The 23,384-nt window shown below is 35.8% G+C and overlaps 1 protein-coding gene across 5 annotated transcripts in view; it reads right to left on the minus strand.

The window, feature by feature from the left end:
* The window catches only part of FBH1 (F-box DNA helicase 1), an 80,206-nt gene that overhangs the window by 28,615 nt on the left and 28,207 nt on the right, over positions 1-23,384 (minus strand). For all 5 annotated transcript variants that reach the window (XM_027858938.1, XM_027858934.1, XM_027858936.1 and 2 more), the window contains 7 exons: positions 18,114-18,206; positions 17,836-17,930; positions 16,668-16,836; positions 15,687-15,909; positions 2,193-2,280; positions 2,019-2,105; positions 793-929 (listed from right to left, as the gene is read on the minus strand). In XM_027858938.1, coding sequence (XP_027714739.1) covers positions 793-929; positions 2,019-2,105; positions 2,193-2,280; positions 15,687-15,909; positions 16,668-16,836; positions 17,836-17,930; positions 18,114-18,206 — 892 coding nt within the window. The remainder of the gene's footprint in view (positions 1-792; positions 930-2,018; positions 2,106-2,192; positions 2,281-15,686; positions 15,910-16,667; positions 16,837-17,835; positions 17,931-18,113; positions 18,207-23,384) is intronic.

The following is a 23,384-nucleotide window of genomic DNA, read 5'->3' on the forward strand; positions in this document are numbered from 1 at the left end:
CCCAAAACACACACACAGACAAAGCTTCTTGTGTTATTTTTGTATCTTCAATGTAGAGCACACAGCATTCTTAATAAATGTCTGTCGATAGAAAAATGGTGGAGGCTTCAGGATCTGCTTGGCTGACTGGTTCTTTTTAATTCTTAGCTACAATACTGGAAGCTTCTCTGCAACTGAACAAAAAATTCTTACTTCAAAGAGCTTTGGCTCCAAATCCAATGTTTGACTGACTGAGCTATGAAGACGAACAATATCTTATCTTGTAATGGGTCATACAAGAACCTGTGTGAGATGCCTAAAGTGCCTGTAATGACAGCCAAGCCAAAACAATAGCTATGGCTTATAGGAGACTCGGCAGGGCTGGATACATTGTATCAAAAGGAAAGTTATAACAGTGGGCTATGATGTGGCTGCAGGTACTACTGCCAGAGCCCCAGTTCCTTTCTAAACACCGCTGGACTTCTGGGTACAGGAAGGCTGGTGTTATACAGAGGGGAAAGCTACAATGCACACAAGTTGTATCTAACAATCCTCCTTAGAAGGTCCAAACTATGCTAAGAAGGTAGTCAAGTGGATTTTTGCCAGCCCTTAAGGAAGAAAACCACAAAAAGAGTAGGCTAGAATCTAAGAGATTTGGGCACACATTTCAGGCCCATAACTTAACAGAATTTCATTGCCCTCCTTATAGCCTTTACCTATTCACAGATGGACAAACAAAATGGTAAAAGGAGGAAAGCACAATTAAAAAAACAAACATAAAAATGATGCTTTGAGAGTAGGGAAAGTTCTTACCTGTGTGAGATAGAAGAGATGTGTGTGTGGGACTGCAAAAAGGGCATTAATAGCATACCGAAAGGTGTAGATCTGTTGGTGTGGGTCCCCTACAAAGATTTTTCCACATGGTTGGGATAGAATTATGTCTATGATGGCTACAACCAAAAAGGAGAAGAGAGTATGATCTCAAGGGACTACAGCCAATAAAACAGGAATAAATAATTCTTCATAAGGAACAGAAGAAACTAAATCTTGTAAGCTCCAAGCAGCGCATAATGTCTTCCCTTGTTCTTCCCTTCTCTAAAGGACTAAGTATATGAATCAAAACCAAAAATATCATAAACATTCATGTAGTTTATCAGTAACATGTGACAATTTGCAATGATGCAAACATTTACTAAGCACAAGTATCCTTAGAAAACAAACTAATGCATTCTGCTTGTTTTATCCCAATTGGAAACCAACAAGATCCCTCAGAGAACTACATTCACATGTGCATGCACATTGTACATTTACATGTATTATCCACATGGGCATTATATTATCTGTAACAAAAATTTTCATCCTAAGATTACTGACCCTTTGCCATCAGTTGACTGGTTCTTGGGGAAGCCAGATATATTTTAATAATGCTAACTGAAAGCAAAACATAAGTAAGAAGATAAGCATATTTATCTTTACATGATATACTTCAAAGTAGGACACAAATGGTTTTGGGATGATTTATATCGCTGCTTCCTTTTTAAGCATGGATAATAATTCATATTTATATGGCTCTTTTAGGTCTACAAAAAACTTTCCTCAGAACAATCCTATGAAGTAAGTACCATTTTATAGGAAAGTAAATTGAGGTTCAGATACAGTGAAACTTACACATGGTTAAGGGTAAGAGGCAGGATTCAAAGCCAAGTAACAACTGTCTCATAAAAATGGGGGTGGGAAGGTCTTTAGGGTTTATAAAGTATTATTATGCCTATTTTACAAAAAAGATGAAGAAACCAAGGCCTAAAATGTTTAAGAGAATTGTTCGAGACTGTACAGTTAGTGTCAGTGTCAGAGACAGAATAATGACTGTTAACTGAAATTTCACACACATATTCACATACATATATGTATATAGAGCAATTATACATACACATATATGTATATATAAACACACACATATCTATATGTATACATGGAGAGGGAGAGAGAGCAAGCACACAATTTCTACTTATTTTAGATTTATTTCCTGTATTTATCACCTGGAGTACAGTCCTGGGCCTCATCCACAAAGATGGCATCATAAGCACCAAAAGAAGGCTTGCTAAGTTGCCAAAGTTTCAAATAGCCTAAAAGAGACAAGAGGTTATGGCTCAAATCTCCAGAGTAAACAAGTCATATTCCATAGGTAAGACTTATGTTAGCACTTGCCATACCATCATGAGTCATATGATAAGCCTCTTCTCTGCACTCTTCCAACTTCTTCATGTTCTCCCAAAGTCTGGCTGCTTCATATGCACCATTCTAGAAAGCAAAATATATTCTATCAAAGACTGAAGGCATTAAAAGAGAGAAGACCCTGTAATTATGGAAATCAGGTTTCAAAATTAAGGCAATGGGCACAGTCTAGTCCAGTTTCTTCCAACCCAAACTATAATTCTGATTGGGAAAATATCCAAATTCTGTGTGGACTTGTCTATCCTCTATATCCTCAGGGTCTAGGAGTCAAAGGTAGTAAGACTAGAATACAAGAAGAAGAAAACAAGGAAGAGGAAAAGTAGGACACACAGAAAAAGAAGAAAATGAAAGTTTGTTTTTTAAAGTTTATAGGACATTTAAGGACAAAGTTTTGCAGATCAGTAACTGACTGATTCATCAAAAAGAAAAGATGATGGGTACAGAGAATGTCAAAGCCCTCCTTGTGGATTGTTGTACTTGATGATGAGTTGCAGATTCTGTCCCTAACTCTGACACTGTACATAATAAACACTATACACAGTAGTTCCATATACTGACATTAATACGAGGGCAGATGTGAAAAATTCATAAAAATGGAAGAAAGGCTTAAACATAAGCAAAGCCTCTATGAAAAACTAAATAATAATAGCCTAAGTGGGCAGTGTGCTGTAAAGTCCTGGATTTAGACAGTCAGAGGTCCTAGGTTCAAATGCTGACCACCACTTACTACTTATGTAACTCTGGCAAGTCACTTAAGCTCTGGGCCCCTGTTTATTCAATTATAAAATGAGATCTAAAGTCCCTTCACGCTCTAAATCAGAGCTTCTTAACCTGGGATCCAGGAATTTGTTATTTTAAAATATTCTGATCACCGAATTTCATTACAATTGGTTTCCTTTGTAACCTTATATATCTTATTTTATATATTAAAAATGTTCTGAGAAGGGTTTCATAGGCTTCACTAGTTTGCCAAGGAGGTCCATGATAACAAAAAAGATTAAGAATCCCTGCTTTTAATCTATGATCTTATGACCCTAAACTTTCAAGAGCCAAGGAAGAAAATTCAAGACAGTTCCAGGTCAACAAATCACCTGCAAATGTAGCTCTTGGAAGACGGAATGATATACATGAAAAATTTAAAGAATTAGTCTCACCACTCATTTATTTAATAGTCAAACATTTTAAAGTACATCTTAGGTGATAATAACTATGATAAAAGAAATAGCCAGCAATTAGCTAGTGCAGCTCAAGACTAAACTAAGACTTTTGGGACAACCTGGGTAGAACTTTAAGGTTTGCCAAGCATTTTACACACACTAACTAATTTGATTCTAGGTATAAGACACTGTGCTTGAAAATGGGGATAGAAAGGTTTAAAAAAATGAACAGTTCATATCCTAAAGAAGTTTATGTTTTATTTAGAAAGTAGTGAGAAGAGCTCCAAATTGCTTTAGAAAAATTTAAGGAAGGAAAGAATATTTTCAGCTTAAAGGATTAGGGTAGGCTTCAAATAAGGAGTTGCACCTGAGTTAATCCCTAAAGGAAGAAAATCATTCTGAAAGTCAGTGAAAATGCCATGAAGGATGGCATGTAAGAATACAAAAGCGTGACACAGCACATTAAGTTCAGGAAACAGCCTAGTTTGGCAGAAAGCTAGATTGCTTCAAAGGAGTAATATGAAATAAGGCTGAAAAGGCAGTGGATGGGATTCGGATCATCTAGGATATTTTATCTTATAGGTAACTGGAAAGGACTGAAAGTCTTATAAAGAGGTGAATGGCATAGTTCAGTGCCTCAGGAAGATTATTTTGGCAATTTTGTAAAGGACAGATTAGAAGAACCTGTAAGAAGAGAGGTAAATTAAGAGTCAGTCTGGGTAAGAAGTGCTGAGGTTCTGAATAAGGGTGGTAAGGGTGTGAATGGAGAGAACAGTAAAGATGTAGATGTTGCAGAGATGTCTGAACAAAATGGCTGTGAACAAACTTTATTTATATCAGCCACAGTCCATTTGACCTATCCCCTGAAAGGAAGATGAAGAAAATGATGAAAAAAAATACTAAAAAATAAGCAAACAAAAAAAGGTAGTGTTTCTTTGCCAAAATATTTGGTGCTAGTGAGAAGCATTTAATCTACTACTTTTCTGAACAGAGACCTGGACTGAAGGGTGTAATGTTCCAATCCAGAGCTGGACATAAAAGTAATCCTCTGCCTAGTTGAAAACTATAGAGGCCAAGCAGTATGCTCTCAGTCACATCTGCATCAACACTAATTGACTACCAACTCTTTAAATCTCTCACATGCCCAGTGACTATTCTTAAAGGTTTTTCTTTGTGACAACCACCTGCAAATCCACAATAAATCCAGACTTATTTTTTCTTAGTTTCTAATCTGTTGTTTATGAGGTGTGGATTTTATAAGGGACTGAATCAAATGAATGTAACCAAATTAAAAAAAAAAAGCCTATTCTCAGGGCCAGTGAGGTGCAAATAATTTTTAAAGAAAAGCCTATAATTACATCATCTCAACAAATTGTTTTTATATTAAAAAAAATGGCTGTGAAGCTGGTCACAACTAAGTCTGGTTCTCCTAGACCACTTCAAAACAACAACAAACGCATCAAATAAAAGAGTGACCAAAAAAATGAAGGGCAAAGAACCTTATGAGAATTTTGTATTCCCTTTTATTCAATTTTATTATGTCATTTGTCCTGAATATCTGGCTGTCTCCTGTTAATATTAATTTCCTCTGGCTAAAACCTAACTCATGAATGATAGTATTGAGGAAAGACTTTTGACATTTCTAAGATAAGAAGTCAAAAGAGAGGAAAAAGCAAATAAAGCATCTACAAAAATTTTAAACCCTTCAGGGGGATTTAGCTAACTTTGTGGAAAGGATTTTCCTGGCTCTGAACCTTTGGTTACCTTTGTGATATGTAAACTTCCTACTCTTAATTAGCCCATTATGACTTCTTTAAAATATAGCCTTGTGGTTTCCTGAGTAGAAATTTGAAATTCAGTGTTTAAATCTGTAACTTAGTCTGTTTACTAATTTGTTCTAACTGAGTCTACTCAACCATAATTGGAGGAAGCATGAAATAACAAATCTGTTTGACTCGGCTTGTATGCTCTTTTAAAGTTGCTGTATGTTGAAAAATGATCTCTCTGATGTCATTTTTCTCTTACAGCTTTGTCAGAAACTCCAATCTTTTTTCAGGGTTATTTTTCTACCTCCTGAATCTGTGCTTAAGCATAATAAATCCCAGGTTCCTACCTCTAAATTTTTGCACTGTTATAGATTTATTCCATAACAGTCTATCACATGAATTCAATGGGGGATAATATTCTTCCCACAACAAAACCCTAACAGGAAAAACCTCATAAGAGAATTAACAGAAATCTCAAAGAAATGAATACGCATAAGAGACCCCAATATAGTGATGGAAAAAATATGGTTACAACAAAGGTACCTCTAAAGGGTAGAATGGTCATACCTTCACTCATCCCAGTTCTGTTCATGACTTTCTAGACTTCAAAACCACCCCCTGTTCCTGCTGGCTCATTCTGGAACTTCCCTCAACAGTGGGATCTCCTCAACCTTTCCTTCTACTTGTTTTAATTTGGAATATCCTTCTGCAAAGCCCAACTCTCTTCTTCCAATGGTATGTTCCTCCTGGAACCTCTATTTGTGGCCTCTGACTTCATTCCAAGTTCCCCACTGGGTTTCTTCACTTCCTGCCCCACTCTCCTTTCTGTCTGCTCCCTTTCGTATGTGATCTTCCCCATTAGAAGACAGGCTCCTGGAGGACAGAAATGGGGACTGTGGCTGAGACTGCTTCATGAGTGGGTGGGAGGTGGGGGATCCTTAAGTAAAAATTTTCAGAAGTATATGTATTATAATAGGTATTTATTTCCCTCTCACTTCTGTGACAACAAGCAATTGCAGGCATCAAACTACAGCAAAAATGACAATCTTCCCTGCCTACCTTAGAGTGAGAATCCAGAGTGATAAGATAGAGAATCATAAAATGAAAGAGTTGGAGGGGACCAGAATGTTCAGGCTAAAAGGAACCTTAGAGTCACCAGAGTACCTGAGCTGAGAATTAGAGTTAGAAGGGGACTGTAGACCCCCAGAGCCATGGAATGTCCACTGAAAGAACCTACCATATGCCAGACCCCTTATGTTACATGTCTTTGCGACATAAGCTAACATATTCTGTCATCAACCCTTTCATTTGACAGATGTGGGAAGCAAGCCCAGAGAGAGGAAAAAGAAGTTGGCCAAGGCGACCTAGTGTGTTAGTGGCAGATTCAGGGCTAGAATACATGTCGCATATTCCAGGTCAATGTTTTTCCAGCTATACTTCTGTTCAAGTGTTCTGTAAATTGTGAAAGGCTCTGTTAACTGCAAAGCTCTATATTCTCAGAAGTTTTTAGTATAGTGCCTATTATTACAGTAGCCAAGACTAAAGTATGACTCTCTACTTCTGGGCAATCCATGCCATCTCCAAAAGTGAAAATCTGATAACTGTATAATTTAACTCTTTTTTTATCCAAACAAGCACCATGTTGGAAAAATCCACCTGTAGGAGATAAGGTGGTGGCACATTGTTATGATTCTGTTCCATGTTAATTTTGGTGGAAAGCTAGTTTCCCAGGTCCCAGAAAAAGGCAGTAACTTAAGTACTGAGACAAGAGAAACTTATTTAAAGAAGGCCTCACTTGCGCACGTTCTTACTAAATGGTCCCAACATGACAAGGGCCTCGGGTTAAATATTTAATAATACATTCATATTAAATGTTTTTCATGAAAAAAGAAAAAAAAGAACATAGGCTCCTCGAGGGCAGGATTTATATCCTCAGACCTTAACACATAGAGCTTAGCACATTTAATGTCTCCTTCCTCCCAAGCTACCACAGGAATCTCTAGAGAGGCTAGAATATTTACATAGCATATAAAGGAAAATAAAATAACCATAATATAAAAATTATCCAAGGATTCACTGATAGGTACTACTGCTAATCAAAACTATTAACATGTAGAAACCAGTTTATTATATGCTCAAAGTATAAACTCATGGTATACAAAAACCAGTGGGCCTCAGCATCAGTTTTAGCAACTTTATATAGATCTTAGTCATATAGGTAGGACAGATACAATGCCATTTTAGAGGTCAGAAGGGAAGGTAAAGATTTATACATCAAAGAACAGATAGAAGAGGGGGAAGATCTACAGCAAGTAAAATAAAAACACCAGAGAAAAAGCTGGAATTTGCAGTATAACCTGAACCATTAACCCTGGAGCTACTTATTTGACATGCTCATCTTAAATAAATTAAGGTAGTAAAGCTGAACCAGAAATTGTCTTATCACTAACCACTTATTATTTGAGCTAAAGTTTGATGTCAAATAAATTCTGCAAGCTTTAGCTAGTTGTGTGACTTGTTGCCTTAAAGAAATGGTGGTATAAACACTGAAAGATTCTCTTATGACATTCACAAAAATAAAGAAATAAGAATGCTAAAGGGGGAGTTAAAAATGATGAACACCAGAACTTATAGAAGGAATGGTGACAAATCTCAAAGAAGTAGGATTGTGACTGACAAAATGGAACAGGCAGAACAAAAACAATAAAAAAGGCTGGGATGAAAGAACAAACGACAGAGCAAACTAAACAAAAAAAAAAGCTAAAACTGAAAACACTTAGATAACTATAAAGCAAAGCAATAAAGGTAGACTGCAGAACTTTGTGAAACAATCTGGGAATTATTAGCTTCCCAATATGTGAAGAAACAGAGCCTGACATCACATTCCAGAAACCATCTATAACTACTAGAAAAAGAAAGCAGATTCCAAATCAATACAATTGTGATAATAATTTTTCATCTTTGATTTTCTGTTATTAATTTTCATTATTTGGGGAGGGTCAAGGCTGTTCCTTCTAGTTAGGAGGTTATTGAGCTAGCAGAAAACATGTTCCATAGGATGTAGAAATTTACTTAAGGCCTCAAACATTCCTCACATAAGAAGAAGAAAAAAAAAGAGGCAAGACTTCACCAAGCAATTTGATTTCCTTTATTTGAGGAAGGGACATAAAGGCATAAATCGCCCCTCTCAATCTGCCCATTGTGAACCCTCTAAATATAGTTTAATCTGTAACCGGACTCACCTTTACCTAGAGTCTGTTTAATTATGATTCTGTTTAACTGTTTGTTCAATTTTAATGAAATTGAAGGAAGCATAGAATTATGAATCTTTTTTTACTTTGATAACCTAAAAGAACGTATGAAATTGCAATATGTAAAAGAATTCTTGTCACTCTGATGTATTTTGTCTATAAAAAGCCTTTTTAAAATCCTAATCTTTGCTTGGGATTATTTCTTTTTAATCCTGAACCTGTGCTTAAGCATAATAAAACCTATAATTTCTGCATTGTGGTAGACTTATTTCAGCAGCAGTAACCTACCACCAGAACTCAAAGAGGAGATATTTCTCCCATAATATAATCCATAGGAGGCTCAAAGAGGAGAACCCTAAGTTTAACTAAATATAGTCACCAGTTTCTAGAGTTTCATATCAAAAGGACTCTTTAAGAAGTAGCAAGAAGAAAGCAACTTATATTATCAAGAATCATTCATTAGGATTTTATAAGCCTACTCAACAAGAACTAAAAGTGAACAACAATAGTTGGCATGCAATATACTGAAAGGCAAGAGAAATTATCCTGCCCCTCAAAATTACCTATTCTGCAAAACTTACATATGCCACCCTGATAATAGATGGTTTTTCAAAAAAGGTCAGAAAATTTGCTTCTTTCTGATGAGAAATCCAGAATGGAGAAGAGCTTTTGATATGAAAATTGACCCAGTACTGGAAACTTAGACACTGCTCTAGTGACCCTGTCAGTTCTCATGGGTTCAATTATATAACTGAATTGTAATTACAATATATTATAATAATTATATAATCTCTTTGTAGATGACTCCCAACTGTATAGACAGATTTCTAATATTTACCAGACTTCTAGTCCTTCCTAACCACGTGTCTGCAGGACATTCTATAGACATTCCAAACTCATCATCTCACTATACACGCTGTTATTCTTACAGTCTGTTAAGTGGTACAGCGGATAGAGTGCTAGGTCTGGAGTCAGGAAGACCTGAGTTCAAATTTGGCCTCAGATACGTACTGGCTCTGTGATACTGGGAAAGCCCCTTAACTTCTGACTGCCTCAGTTTTCTCAACTATAAAATGGGGACAATAATAGCACCCACTCCCACAGTTCCTTTCTTCTCTCCCTCCCTCCTTCCTGGTTTACAATCTCAATGGTTATCTTTTCTACTCTTTATTTTCCGTCACTGACCATATCCAATCATAGGATCAAAGCTTTAGACCTAGAAGGGTCCTAAAACTCCCATGCATTGTAACTGTTTAATTTTACAGATGAAGAAACTGATGCCTAGAGAGGGAAAGTGACTCATTTTCCCAAGTTCAAATCTTACCTCTGACACTTATTTACTAGTTACGTGACCCTGGCAAGTCACTTCACCCTGTTTGCTTCAGGTTCCTTATCTGTAAAATGAGCTGGAAAAGGAAAGGGCAAACCCCTCTACTACCTTTACCAAGAAAACCCTAAATGGGGTCACAAACAGTTGGACATGACTAAAAACGAGTCAACAACAAAGTGAAAAAAATGTCCTTACTCTTTTTGAACCTGAAATTTCAATGTGAGGCATATACCCCCAAAGGAGGTCAAAGATAGAAAGAAAGGTCTCACATACACTACCAGGGTTTTCCCTTTCCCAACCTCCATGTGCGTTAAGCTATGTTTTTTCCCCAAAAGGCAACAAAGCTGTCCTCAGTACTTGACTAGCTCAGGAGACTGGGCAAAAACCTCTAGGTTCAATAGCTATGGAAGCTTGGCCATATAAATAAAGGATCATTCAAGTGGAGTTGGGACCCTGAGGCAAGGAGAGACTCAATCCACCCAAGCTAAGTACTACAATATCCTTTTTGAATAGACTTTCTATGCTATAGGTATAAAAACTACATTTTGTTAACTGTTGAGTTATCTATGACTATTTCACTTTGTTCTATCACAACTGTTTCATTTGTTCCAACACTCAGCCTACCAGCCTGAGTCAGGTCAACCCATTACAAAATGCAAATAACGTAAAATTTGGTTAATGTATTGGTTTGCTTTCCTGAACTGCTTTTTTTCTATCTTAATTTTGTATAATTCAATGATTGGTACTTTGAGGGGGCAGGTGTAATATAAAAAGAAAAGCAATAAGTAAAAAATAAAAAGATCAAAACAGTGTTAACTTTAAACAAAGGGTAAGACTGTGTCATATGGCTGTTAAATGGCTCCCTATTTCCATTAACATAAAACATAAACTCCTTAGCATAACATTTACAACCTAGTTCATCTACCTTTACACATTTATTGCACATTACTTCCCTTCACACATTCTAAATTCCAGCCAAACTGCCCTATTTAATGTTCCTAAATCCAGCATTCCATTTCCTACCTTTGTGCCCTTCTCACTATTCATACAGCTATCGGCCTATTTCAGGACCTCATCACGTCTCACCAAAAAACAACAAAAAAAACCAAAACCAACTTCACAATTAATCTCCCTGCCTGAAGTCTCTCTACTCCTTAATCCATCTTCTAACCTTCTGCTGCCTTTCACAGAATGCTCCCAGCCTAAATTCCCAGACATATATCTCACTTTACTTTTCTTTATGCAGTCTATCCTTCAGTCAAAATGGATTATTTAGTATTTCCCGAATTCAAAATGGTATCTCACACTTCTAGGCCTTTGCATAGGATATCCTCATAATTGAAATAAACTCCCTCCTCATCTTTCAGAAAACTTAGTTTCATTCAAAGATCACATCAGGTGCAACATGTACAGGAAGTCTTTCCTGGTTCCCCTAGTTTGTTGGTGTTCTCTTCTTAAATTATTTTTTATTTAGTTATTTGAGTAAATAATGCATCCATCCAGTATACCATAAGCTCCTTAAGAGTGTAGGATTGTTCTCTTTTATCTCTCAGAACCTGACATTCTGCTGAGGTTAGTAAACTCTGAGAAGTAGCTATACCACATTAAAAAATAAGCACAAACACTTTTTGAGGATGGAGGAATACTGCCAATGGAGGGGACAGGAAAGGCCATATATAGGAGGTGGAACAACAGTCAGGGCTCTAAGAGCTAGGAACAAAGTGGGAGAGCGAGAACTCTGGATATAGGGAGGAGCCAATATAAATAAAGATATAGAGGCTGCATGCGTAACATTTTATATGACAAACAAGAAGGTCAGTCTGGGTGGAACGTAGAATATGGGGGGGTGGAGAGACAAGTAATATGAAATTCATTGGAAGAAAGAGATTGGAGTCATTTTGTAAGAGGACTTAAATCACAGAGGAGTTTGTGTTTTGTTCAAGAAGTAACAGAAAGCTGCAGAAGCTTCTTAAGCAAGGGTGTGACATGAGAAGGTAGAGAGGTAAAGTACAAGGGTGGGTAAGTTTAAGCTGGATATAGATAAGAATATGGGAAGAAAGAAGGAAGGGAAAAGTGTTTTCACATAGGTAGATGGGAATTCTGAATCACAGGGATTCAGGAGCAAGAGGTAGGAATTTCCTAGGCAAAAAGAGTACCAAGTAGGAAGAATCTTAAAGACTAAATCTAAATAAGTGCCAAAGTTCCCAACTAAAATGTTAGTGTGAAGAAGACCCCTCCCAGTGGCATCTGGGAGGAGGGGGAAATCCCTCAGCTGAACACAGCAGGAGAGAAGTGAACCAAGAATCCTGTAAAGGAGGCCTTTGCAGCTTGGATCACCAAAAAGAGACTCCTCAGCAGACTCTGGGCAAGTCACTTAACTTCTCTATGCCTCAGTTTTCTAATCTGTAAAATAAGGAAAATAAGCTCTGCCTATCTCATTATGAAGATAAAAGTAAAATGCTATCTGGGAAAGTGTGTTGAAAAGTACAGAGTCCCTTGAACCCTCAGGGATTAGATGGGTCACATCCAGACCAAGACCATTAAGAATGTGAACTGGATTATTATCAGAAAGCATTACATTCTAAAGTATACTTCTCATCTTTATGCTAAAAATTCTACAAAGTATAGGCACAGAGAAACCTTTTTAAAAAATATCATTACAAAATTTAAAAAAAAATATCATTACAACTATATAATTAAAAGCAAGCATCATATGCAATGAGGAGAGACTAAAAAAAGGGTCGGCAAATTACAGGGGATGCTCTGCTTTTTAATAAGAATAGTTTTTACATTAAACTTTATGTATTTTAAAACGTAAAAACCATTCTTAGCTACCAGGCCATACAAAAACAAGATGTGGTTGGATATGACCCATAGACTATAGTTTGCCAACTCCTGTATTAGAACTTTTCCCATTAAATATTTGAGTAAAACAAAGATGACTCTCAAACATAATTTGATATAGTTATGGAAATACTAGCAATAGCAATAAAACAACAGAAAGATATTAAAGGCATAAAGACAGGTTTTTAAAAGGAGATTAAATCAAATCTGACCTCAGACACATAACACTTACTAGCTGTGTGACCCTGGGCAAGTCACTTAACCCCACTGCCTAGCCAAAACAAAAAAACAAAAAACAAAAACAAAAAAAAAAAAGATTAAAAATTATCCCTATGTATGGATGACAATTTACATAGAAAATTCTAGGAAATCAGCAAAGATACCATTGAGACAATTAACAGCTTCAACAAAGTTTAGGCTACAAAACAGAATCTCAAACATCGACAGCATGTCTATATACTAATAATAAAACCTAAGAAACAATAACAGAAAAGAAAAATATCATTCCATTTTATTTATTTATTTTTATGCAATTGGGGTTAAGTGACTTGCCCAGGGTCAGACAGCAATTAAGTGTCAAATGATTGGTCTGAGGCCAATTTGAAATTAGGTCCTACTGACTTCAGGGCTGGTGCGCTCTCCACTGCACCACCTAGCTGCTCCAGGGAAATCTCATTCCATATGACTACAAAGTACATGAAATACCCAGGAGTCAGTCTATCAAAGCACATAAATCATTTTATAGATTTAATTCAGCTCTTCTTAAAAAAGAAAGAAAAAAAGGCTGGAGCAATATTCAGTGTTCATGTCTGGGTCATGACAATATAATAAAAATGACAATACTACCAAAGTCAACTTACACTTTAGTGCTATACTAATCAAATTAACAAAAGAATCCTTTATAGAATCTGATAAAATAATAACAAAATTTATTCAGAAAAATAAAATAGACTATCAAGGGAAATTACGAAAAGAAATAGGGATGAAGAGGGACTAGCATTTTCACATTTCAAACTATATTATAAAGCAGCAGTCATCAAAATCATCTGGTGTTGGTTAAAAAATAGCAATGAAGAGGCAAGGTAAGCAAGAATCAGAAACAACGAAACTTAATAACCTAGTGTTCAATAAAATGGAAACAATTATTTAGGAAAGATCTCTTTATTTGATTAAAAACTGCTGAGAAAACTGTAAAGCAGTCTGACAGTCTAAGACCAACACCTTACACTACATTCCACAATATATTCTAAATGGATACATGTTTTAATATTAAGGACCATATTATAAAAAAATTAGAAGAGAAGCAGGTCATATACTTCTTAGTGGACAATGAATTCTTAACCAAAGAAGGGATGGAGGCAATTACGAAAGATAAAACAAGTAACATGATTACATGAAACTGAAAATTTTAATGCACCTGGAATAAGAAGGGTAGGAGTCAAATGGAAAAAAAAAATCTTTGTTATCAAATCTCTCTGATAAGAGTTGGTATCCAAGATAAATAAACAAATAATAGGTATAAATATAAGAAAAACAGCCATTCCCCAATAGCTAAGTAGTCACAGGATATGAATAAACAGTTCTCAAAAGAACAATTTACAAACTACTAACAAACACATGAAAGAATGCTCTAAATCACTAATAATAGAAATGTAAATCAAAACAACCCTGGCGTTTCACCTCATATCCTCCAAAATGACAAAGATGATTGTGTCAGATGGCAATAGTCAATGTTGGAGGGATTATGGGAAGATAGTTACACTGGGCCACTGCTCGTAGAGCTATGAACTGGTGCAACCATTTTGGAAAGCAATTTGGAATTATGCAAATAAACTGACTAAATGTCCATAACCTTTGAATCAGAGATTTCATTTTACTGGCCCAAGAAGACCATTGACAAGAAGTTCCAATGTACTACAAAATATTTATAGCAGCACATTTTGTAATAGCAAAGAATAGGAAACAAAATAGATGCTCATAGATTGGAGAATGCCTAAACAATCTGTGGTACATAAACGTAATGGAATATTACTGTGTTGTAAGAAATGGTGAAATGTGATCAATACAGACAAGCATGGAAAGATTTGCATGAACTGATGCACAGTGAAGTAAGGAGAGCCAAAAAAACATATACCCACAGTAACTACAACAATGTAAAAAGAAACAAACCTACACACATCAAAAGTCAATGTCACAAAACTGTAAAAAACAAGCACGTTTGAAAGAAGAGCACTGAAGGGACAGCTAGGTGGCACCAGCCCTGGAGTCACGAGGAATTGAGGTCAAATTTGGCCTCAGACTCTTAGCTGCGTGACTCTGGTCAAATTACTTAACCCCAATTGCCTCCAAAAGAGAGAGAGAGAGACAAGAGACAGAGACAGAGACAGACAAAGAAAGAGATCTAAGAAGACACTCCCACTTTATTCTTTTGTAGAAAACAGACCCACAAGCGGTGCACATAACGCACACTTGTATTGATTGGTTGTGCTGATTTTTTTCCTCTTCTTCTTCTTGTTTTTAAAAAAACACTATTTATTATATAAAATGGTTCTTTTGGAGGTAAAGAGAGAGGTAAGAAAACAAATACATCAATACAACTTATTTTTTTAAAGTATTATACCCGCATGAGGAACAACTGCTCTATGAACAAGGCTATATGTTAGGAGATTTTCCTATCCATGGCAAAAAGTTCCTCAAAAGGACCAAGGGATATGTTATTCATCTGATGAAATGGATCCAGAGACACTCTGTCCTTTGAGAGCTATCTTCAGGAAGGGAAAGAAAGGTTCCTTGAGGTCTCTGCTCTGAATCAGGAGATCACTGAAATGGATTCTGATATCAAAGAAATGCTGAAGTTCTAGATTTTGCCAATTTGTTTAATCTACAAGTTAACTACTTAGCACACAGCTGAGATGAACTTTAAAACACCAAGAGGTGCTGCTTAATATCTGTTGTTGCAATTTTTTCAGTAAACTTAGGAATCCTCAGAAAAAAAATAAATACATCAAAAAAGAGGGTGATAAGGAGAAATGTAAGAGAGAAACACTGAGATTGCACCATGTCAACATTCACTCTCTTCAAATCTAAATCTCTAAGACTATTTTTTTCAGTTGAAAACACTTACCTGCTTTTCACTGTGATCTACCATGACCTTCTGTCCCTGACTGTTCTTCCACCATATGGGCACATGTTCAATGTTCAAATCTTCATCAGCAGAGGCAAAGTAATTTTCTAAGGTCTTGCACACTAATTTGGCCCTTGTGAATCCTGCTTTCCCTTCTGAAAGGACAGAGTTGACCATGAAGGGTGTGAGCTTGAAAGGATTCAGTTTCTTCTCTATCTGGTACCTATAATGAATATCCAAAGTTATTTAACAAATAGTAAACTGCAGTGTGTGTAAGGTGTATAATAGAATATTGGGCTAGGAATCAAAAGACCATAATAATTCCTAACCTGTCTTCATCATAGTGTTGTCAAGGTCAAATGAGGATATACTTATACTATAAAGAATTGTATTAATCAATTCTTCAAATATCTGTGATTTAATCAAAGTCAATTTCTTTTCTCCACAACGCTTCATTCTTCCAGAGCAACTATGACCAGGGGAAAAAAAGAAAAAGAATCTGTTCATGAACCTCCCTGAACTTAGAGAAATTGATCCTCAGGTAAAGAAGCATGAAGCCCATGTCAGGTCCATAGTAATGTAAAGTTTTGAAGATATGTGTCTTTCTTAGACCTTGCAACATTCTGGTGTCACTATATTTCACTGAAGGGTAAGTCCAGGCAATTTACAAGTAGGAAGGAAAATGGTATGGCTTATGTCACTGCACAGTGAGAAAATCTGAGTAACTTTGTTGTTGCTATTCAAAATGTAAGAGGACTGAGATGGTGAGTTACTGAATCTCTCATTTTCTATTCTCTATTTATAAATAAGGACAATGATGTCAAACCTTCCACTTACTACCATAGTTACACATTATCACAAATGTCATATACATATCACATAAATTATATGTTTTACATATTATGTCTGCATATATTATATGTACAAAAATGTAAGATAGTAATAATTTGCAACAATAATGATGGTAGCGACAATACGTACAGCCTTCCTTTGTCTCTGAAGGCCATGGAGTGAAAAGTTTTGCAGGTAACATTGCTTGGGAACATGTGCTCAGCTTGCTTTGCAACACTCTTGTTGAATGCAACATATAGAAATTTTCTGTCAGACCACCTCTCAGCATATTTGACAAGGGTTGAGGTCTTTCCAGTGCCTAGAAACCAAGAGAAAAGTTTGTATATTTCTGACTATGGGGGGAAAGGGAAGCTTACCCCAAAAAATAGTTCATTATACTATTAATTACACTTCATTATCAATTGAAATCAGTATTTATTTGAATGTTCATGATATGCAAGGTGCTATGCTAGATATGGTCAGAAATATCTTTGTGTATAACACTTTAAATTAATCTGAAAGTTCTGTATCAAAAAGAACTCTTTATAGACTCAGAAAATGTTAGCCCTTAGGTACTTAGAGGTGCTTTAACTAATTACCCCCAATTCATAGAAAATGAAATTAAGACCAGGAAGCTGACTGGAAGTTAGTCATTTTAAACCTCAACATAACACCTTGGTAGAGTAGAAAGATCACTGGATTTGGAGTCAGAAGACCTCTGTTCTCTGACTTTCTACCTAAATGGCCCTGGCAAGTTAATTCACCTATAGGGCTCAGTTACCTCATCTGTAAAATAAGGATGTTGTTATATATTCAATTCAATAAAGACTTATTAGGCAGCTATTAACTGCAAGTAAATCAATCAACAAGAATTTATTAAGTGCCTACTATCTATGAGGCACTAGAGATACAAAGACAAAACCTTGCTCTCACGGAGCCAAGAGTGTGCTAGTAAATGTTTAACAACCAACTCTCTACAAATGCCAACATGTTTTTAAATTTAATCTGTATTATTAACAGATTATTATAAACTAACTTCTCCAGTAAGCAACAAGATGGAGGACATTTTCTCAGATTTCCATGATGTCTCAAATTTGTCCAAAACAGAAATTATGTGCCAAAGATAAAACAACTTCAGCAATCTCCACGGTCTAGGTCACCCAGAATCCAATTGTACTGAGAATTACAAATCCATTCACACAGATCTCTGCCTTCCACACAAAAGAAAGAAGCACAGAAAACACGTATGACTGCATACCTCAACTTGGAAGGTTTGGGGTGGGGAGGGGAGAGAAGATTAGAAAGTAAATTCTCTAACCTGCAAAAGCCATAATTTTCACCACCTGGAGAGGTTTGATCTCATGGCTCAGGATCTTTTGCTGTTCATGTGTTAGCTGAATGGTCACTTTTTTCCTGAAATCAACAGAGAAAAACTAAAAAGAAAACGAAGGGATTGAAAATAATAATATACATAGACTATCCTCTCCCCCTACAGAAAAAAAAAAAAAGCAAGAGGACAGGGGACTTGTAAACATATACTGACATAGAATCCTTTTTTGCAAGCTTTTAGTATGAAAAATGGAAAAAAATATCTACCCTTGAAAGGTGGAGGCTTCCTCTTTGACACCTGTGGCCTGAAATCTTGAGTTCTCCTGAAGGTATAGGCAACAGGAGATGTTGTAATGAATCCTGATTTAAAAAAAAAAAAGATATGGTCAATTAATTGATTTATTAAGGTCTGGGAGTCAGGAGACCTGGGTCCTAGTCCCAGCTCTGCCACTAATTTACTGTGTGTGACTTCACTGGGCAAGTCACTGCCCCTCTCTGAACTTAAATTTTCTCAATGAATAAAAAACAGGTCAGGGTAGACGGGATTTCCAAGATCCCTAAAAGATTTAAAGTTCTATAAAATATTTCTTAATATTAACTCTTTTTCTAGTTACAGTTCAAAAACATAGTATTTTCAAAATGCCCCCCAAAACCTTAAATAAACACACAGCAGAAAGAAACAAATACCTATCAAAAAGAAATATTTGAAAAATTTAAACAAACAAAAAAAAATCTGGCCAAAAGCACAATCCTAGAGCAACGCATTCATCATCTAAGACCATAAAAGGGAAAACTAAACAAATGAAGCCCTCTAGGAATTTCAACAGGAGCAAACTTTTTGCCTGTTTAGACTATAGTACTGGGAGTAGTCTCTTAAATGGCATCTCTGCCTTTGTGACACTACAAGACAACTGAGTGATAAAAGTTAGATCTGAAATTTTGATTCTATACCTAGAAATGCAACACATTCAACAATTTTATCAAATATTTATTAAACTAATATTGTGTGCCTGTTTAGCTTGTTTAGTTGAATTAAATTATCAGCTACTGTATTAGGCAATAGGGATACAAAAATGAAGATGCCAGGCCTTACTTTCAAGGGACTTAAAAGCTAGTGGAAGGTAAAGAGAAGGACATTTTGGAATAAGACATATACACTAATCCATATCAAAGCAGAAAGTGATAGGAAAAATGGAATTATCCAAGTAAATATTCTAAGAAAGCTTTAGGGAGAAGAGGTCTTTTCTGACTTGAGGTGACCTGTGCAGACAATTGATAGGAAGGATTTCAAAAATCAGAGAAGATATTTAGGTTTTCTTCTACAGGCAACAGGAAGTCATTAACAGTTTTTGAGCAGGGGAGTGACATGGTCAGATCTTTACATTAGAAAGAGTGTTTTGACAAATGTGAGGAGGATGGAGTAGAGTGGAATGACTAAAGGCAGACATGCCATTTAAGAGACTACTGTCAGTATTACTATAGTCTGGGAGCAGTCAAGTAAAAGCAGGACAGAAGAATGCCACAGAAGCCAAGAGAAAAGACCATGTCCAAGAGAAGGGAATTGTCAAGGGTCAAAACCTGCAAAGAGATCAAGGAATATTTGGCCTAAGAAAAGGTCATTAGATTTATCACTTAGGAAGTCACATTAGAGAGAATCTAATTAGATAACCCAACTGGACACAGGGCCTGGGAGTAGTTCTGTTGTTTTCTGACCTTAAAAGAAGAACGTAAAGGGAAGTGAAAAGGAATAAAAAGGGAGGAGGTGGAAAGGAGAATAAAGATGGAGAAAATTATTTCACATAATTTGGGTGTGTAAGTTAATACCTTTAACAAGGAAAAATGGGAGAGAGGAGCAGGCAACAGTTGAACCTCTCTCTCATCTGAACTGGTGAAAGGAGAGAATACACACACAGTTTGGTATAGAAATATATTTCACTCAACAGAAACAAAGGAAGGAAAGGGGAGAAAAAAAAGAGGAGCGGAGGATTAAGAGAAGGATTAGTCTTGAAAAAAACAAACTCTAAGCAGCGTAGAATTTGAAAAGAGGCTTAAAATAAAGAAAGGATAAGAACCAGTTACTGGGCTCAGGATAAGGGAAAGAGAAGAGAGGCAGAGGGGAAAAGAAGCAGATTACACCAAACCTAGAGCACTGGCATAGGGCACACTTCTCTCTTAACACCTTCTTCTTTATAAAGAGAGATTGGGAGACAAAGAGAAGGAAAAATATATAAGAATAGGATGGAATATGAATGTAAACAGAGTGAAAATAAACAGAAAAGGATAGCAGAATGAATTAGAAAGCAGAATCCAACAACATGTTCTACATGAAAAATACACTTGAATCAAAAAGATGCGCACGGAGAAGTAAAATAAGGAACTGGAACAAATTCTGTTTCGGCTGAAGTAAAAGAGGCAAGGATAGCAATCACCACTTTAGATAAAGCAAGAGCAAAAATAGACCTAATTAAAAAGAAGTAAACAGGGAAACTACATTTTGCTGAAAGGTACTACACAATGAATTAGTTTCAATATTAAACATATATGCACCAAAATCCTAAAAAGGAAAAGTTAAATAAGACAGTAAAATTATAATAATAAAAGACCTCAATTTAGTCCTTTCAGACCCAGAGAATCTATTAAAAAATAATAAAAAATAAGTAAAGGATCTGAAGAGTATCTTTAAAAAGTCAGATGCAATAGACCTCTGGAGATTACTTAATGAAAAAAAAGGAATGTAAATATTCATAGCATCCTCACAAAAACTGACCAAGCATTTGGTATAATAACCACAAACAACCACACAAAAGCAAGTATTTAACACATCCTTTACATCTTAAGGCAATAAAATCTATATGCAAAAGAGAGTCTCTGAAGAAACTGTCCAAAATTTAATTGGAAACTAAATAACTTAATCATAAAGCATGAGAAGTCAAAGAACAAATCATAAGAACAATCAATAATTTCGTTAAACATAATGACAACAAGATAACATGCCAAAATTTGAGGGAAGCAGCCAAAATGATAATTAGGGGGAAAATTATCTTATACACTTTCATCAATAAAAGAGTGAAAGAGTTGATCAACAAGTTGGGCATGCAACTAAAAAAACCCCCTAGAACACTAAAAAATAAAACAATCCAAAATGCTAAAACAGAAATTGTGAAAATCAAAGAAGAGATTAATAAAAATTGAAAACAAAAAAATTTAATAAAATTAAGCTAAAAACAATAAAATAAATCATTAGTTAATTTGATTTTAAAAAAAAGAAAAAGAAAACCAAATTGCCAGGAGCAAAGGAGAATTCACAACCAATGAAGAAGAAATAAAAGAAATTATTAGGAACTATTTCACCCAATTATATGTCAATAAAAATAGCAATCTAAAATAAACAGGTAAATATTTACAAAAATACAAAATTTCTATATTAACTGATTAATAAATATAGAACTTAAATAACCCCATCTCAGAAAAACAAATTGAACAAGCCATAAAGGAACTTCCAAAGGGAGGGAAAAAACCCTAGGATGAGATGGATTTCCAAGAAAAATCTATCAAACATTTAAATAACAATCCTTAACAGTATATAAACAGGAAAAAAAAAAACAGGAAAAGTAGGGGTCTTACCAAATTCTTTCTATGATACAAATATGACCTTGATACCTAAACCAGAGTCAAAATAGAGAAAGAAAACTATAGAGCAATATCCCTCATCAATCAGCTGATAAATATTAATTGCCTAAAATAGCATAGCCAGCCACTATGCTCAGTACTGGAAACACAGAGAAAGGTAGAAGAGAATCCCCGCTCTATAGGAATTCACAGTTTAATTGAGCAACAATGTGCAAACAAATAGGTATAAATAAGTTATATATAGGACAAACTGAAAACAATCATTAGAGGGAAGGCACTAGTATTATGGGGATTGGGAAAGGTTTCTTGTAGGGGGCAGGACTTTAGCTGAAACTTAAAAGAAGCCAGGTAAACCAGTAAGTGGAGATGAGGACTGAGTTCCGGGCAAGGGAGACAGTCAGTGAAAACGTCCAGTCAGATGATATAACGCCTTGTTCAAAGGACAGCAAAAAAGGCCAGAGTCGTTGGATCGCAGTACATGAATATAAGGTGCAAGAAGTCTTCAAATGTGGGAGGGTTGGGGAGCATGGGAGGAAGGGTAGGGAAGGAGTCATAAAAGGCTTTGAACTCACAACAGGATTTTATATTTGATCCTGGAGAGGTGAAATGAAGCCACTTAAGTTTATTAAGCAAAAAGATCATATGGCGAGAACCACACTACTTTAGGAAGATTACTTTGGCAACTTAGGAGAGGAAGAACTATGGTGAGGAAAGACTGAGGTAGAAAGACCAACAAACAGCCTTTTCCAATAGTCTAAGCATAAGGTAATAAATGCAGGCACCAATCTGGTGGTAGTACCAGAGGAAAGGAGTGGGGTATATATGAAAGATGTTATGAAAGTAAAATCAACAAAACAAGGCAACATGTTGGATATGGGAGTGAGAGAGAGTGAAGAGTCAAGGATGACACCTATGTTGCCAGCCTGGGTGACTGGAAGGATGGCAGTACCTTCAGCATCCAGACTAACAGGGAAGTCAGGAAGAGGGGAGTCATTGAAGGGGGAAAATAATGAATTCAATTTTGGACATGTTAAGTTTAGGATATCTACTAGATATCTAGGTTATTGAGGCTGCAGATCAGAAGAAAGATTAAGGCTAGACAAGTAGATCTGAGACTCAAGTATATAGAAATGATAACTAAAACCATGGGGGCTGATGACATCACCTAGTAGTAACAGGTAGAAGGGAAGAGGGCCCAGTACCTTAGGCTTAAGAGGGCCTTAGGGAACACTTACAGTTAATAATGTGACACTGATAAAAATATAACAAAAGAATTATCTCTCCCATAAAAAAGTGAGTTCCTCGGGAGCAGGGACTGTCTTGATTTTCTATGTGTATCCCTAGTGCTTAGTGTGGAATTTTGCACATAGTAACTGCTTATTCATTCATTCAAAAGACTCAAATGTAAATGTAATATGTAAATATTATTAATGTAAATGTAGTATGTAAATATCATATGTAAATAAGAGCTATTCTCTAATTGATAAATGGTCAAAGGATATGAACAGGCACTTTTCAGAGGAAGAAATACAAGTTATCAACAGCCATATATAAAAATGCTCTAAATCAATAGCAACTAGAGAAATGCAAATTAAAACAACTCTGACATTCTACCCTACACCCTTCAAATCAGCAAAGCTGACAAAACGGGAAAATGACAAATGCTGAAGGGGCTGAAAAAAAGCTGGTACATGAATGCATTGTTCATGAAACTATGAACTTATCTAGTCATTCTGGAAAGCAATTTAGAACTATGACCAAAAAACTATCAAACTGTGCTTATTCTTTAGCCCATTGATACCACTACTGGTTATATACCCCAAAGAGATCAAAAAAAAAAGGACTCATGTACAAAAATATTTATAGCAGCGCTTTTTGTGGTGGTAAAGTATTGTAAAGTAAAGAAGT

The sequence above is a fragment of the Vombatus ursinus genome, unplaced genomic scaffold (genome assembly GCF_900497805.2).
Source record: "Vombatus ursinus unplaced genomic scaffold, bare-nosed wombat genome assembly UNPS02013950.1, whole genome shotgun sequence".
In the NCBI taxonomy this organism is placed as follows: domain Eukaryota; kingdom Metazoa; phylum Chordata; class Mammalia; order Diprotodontia; family Vombatidae; genus Vombatus; species Vombatus ursinus.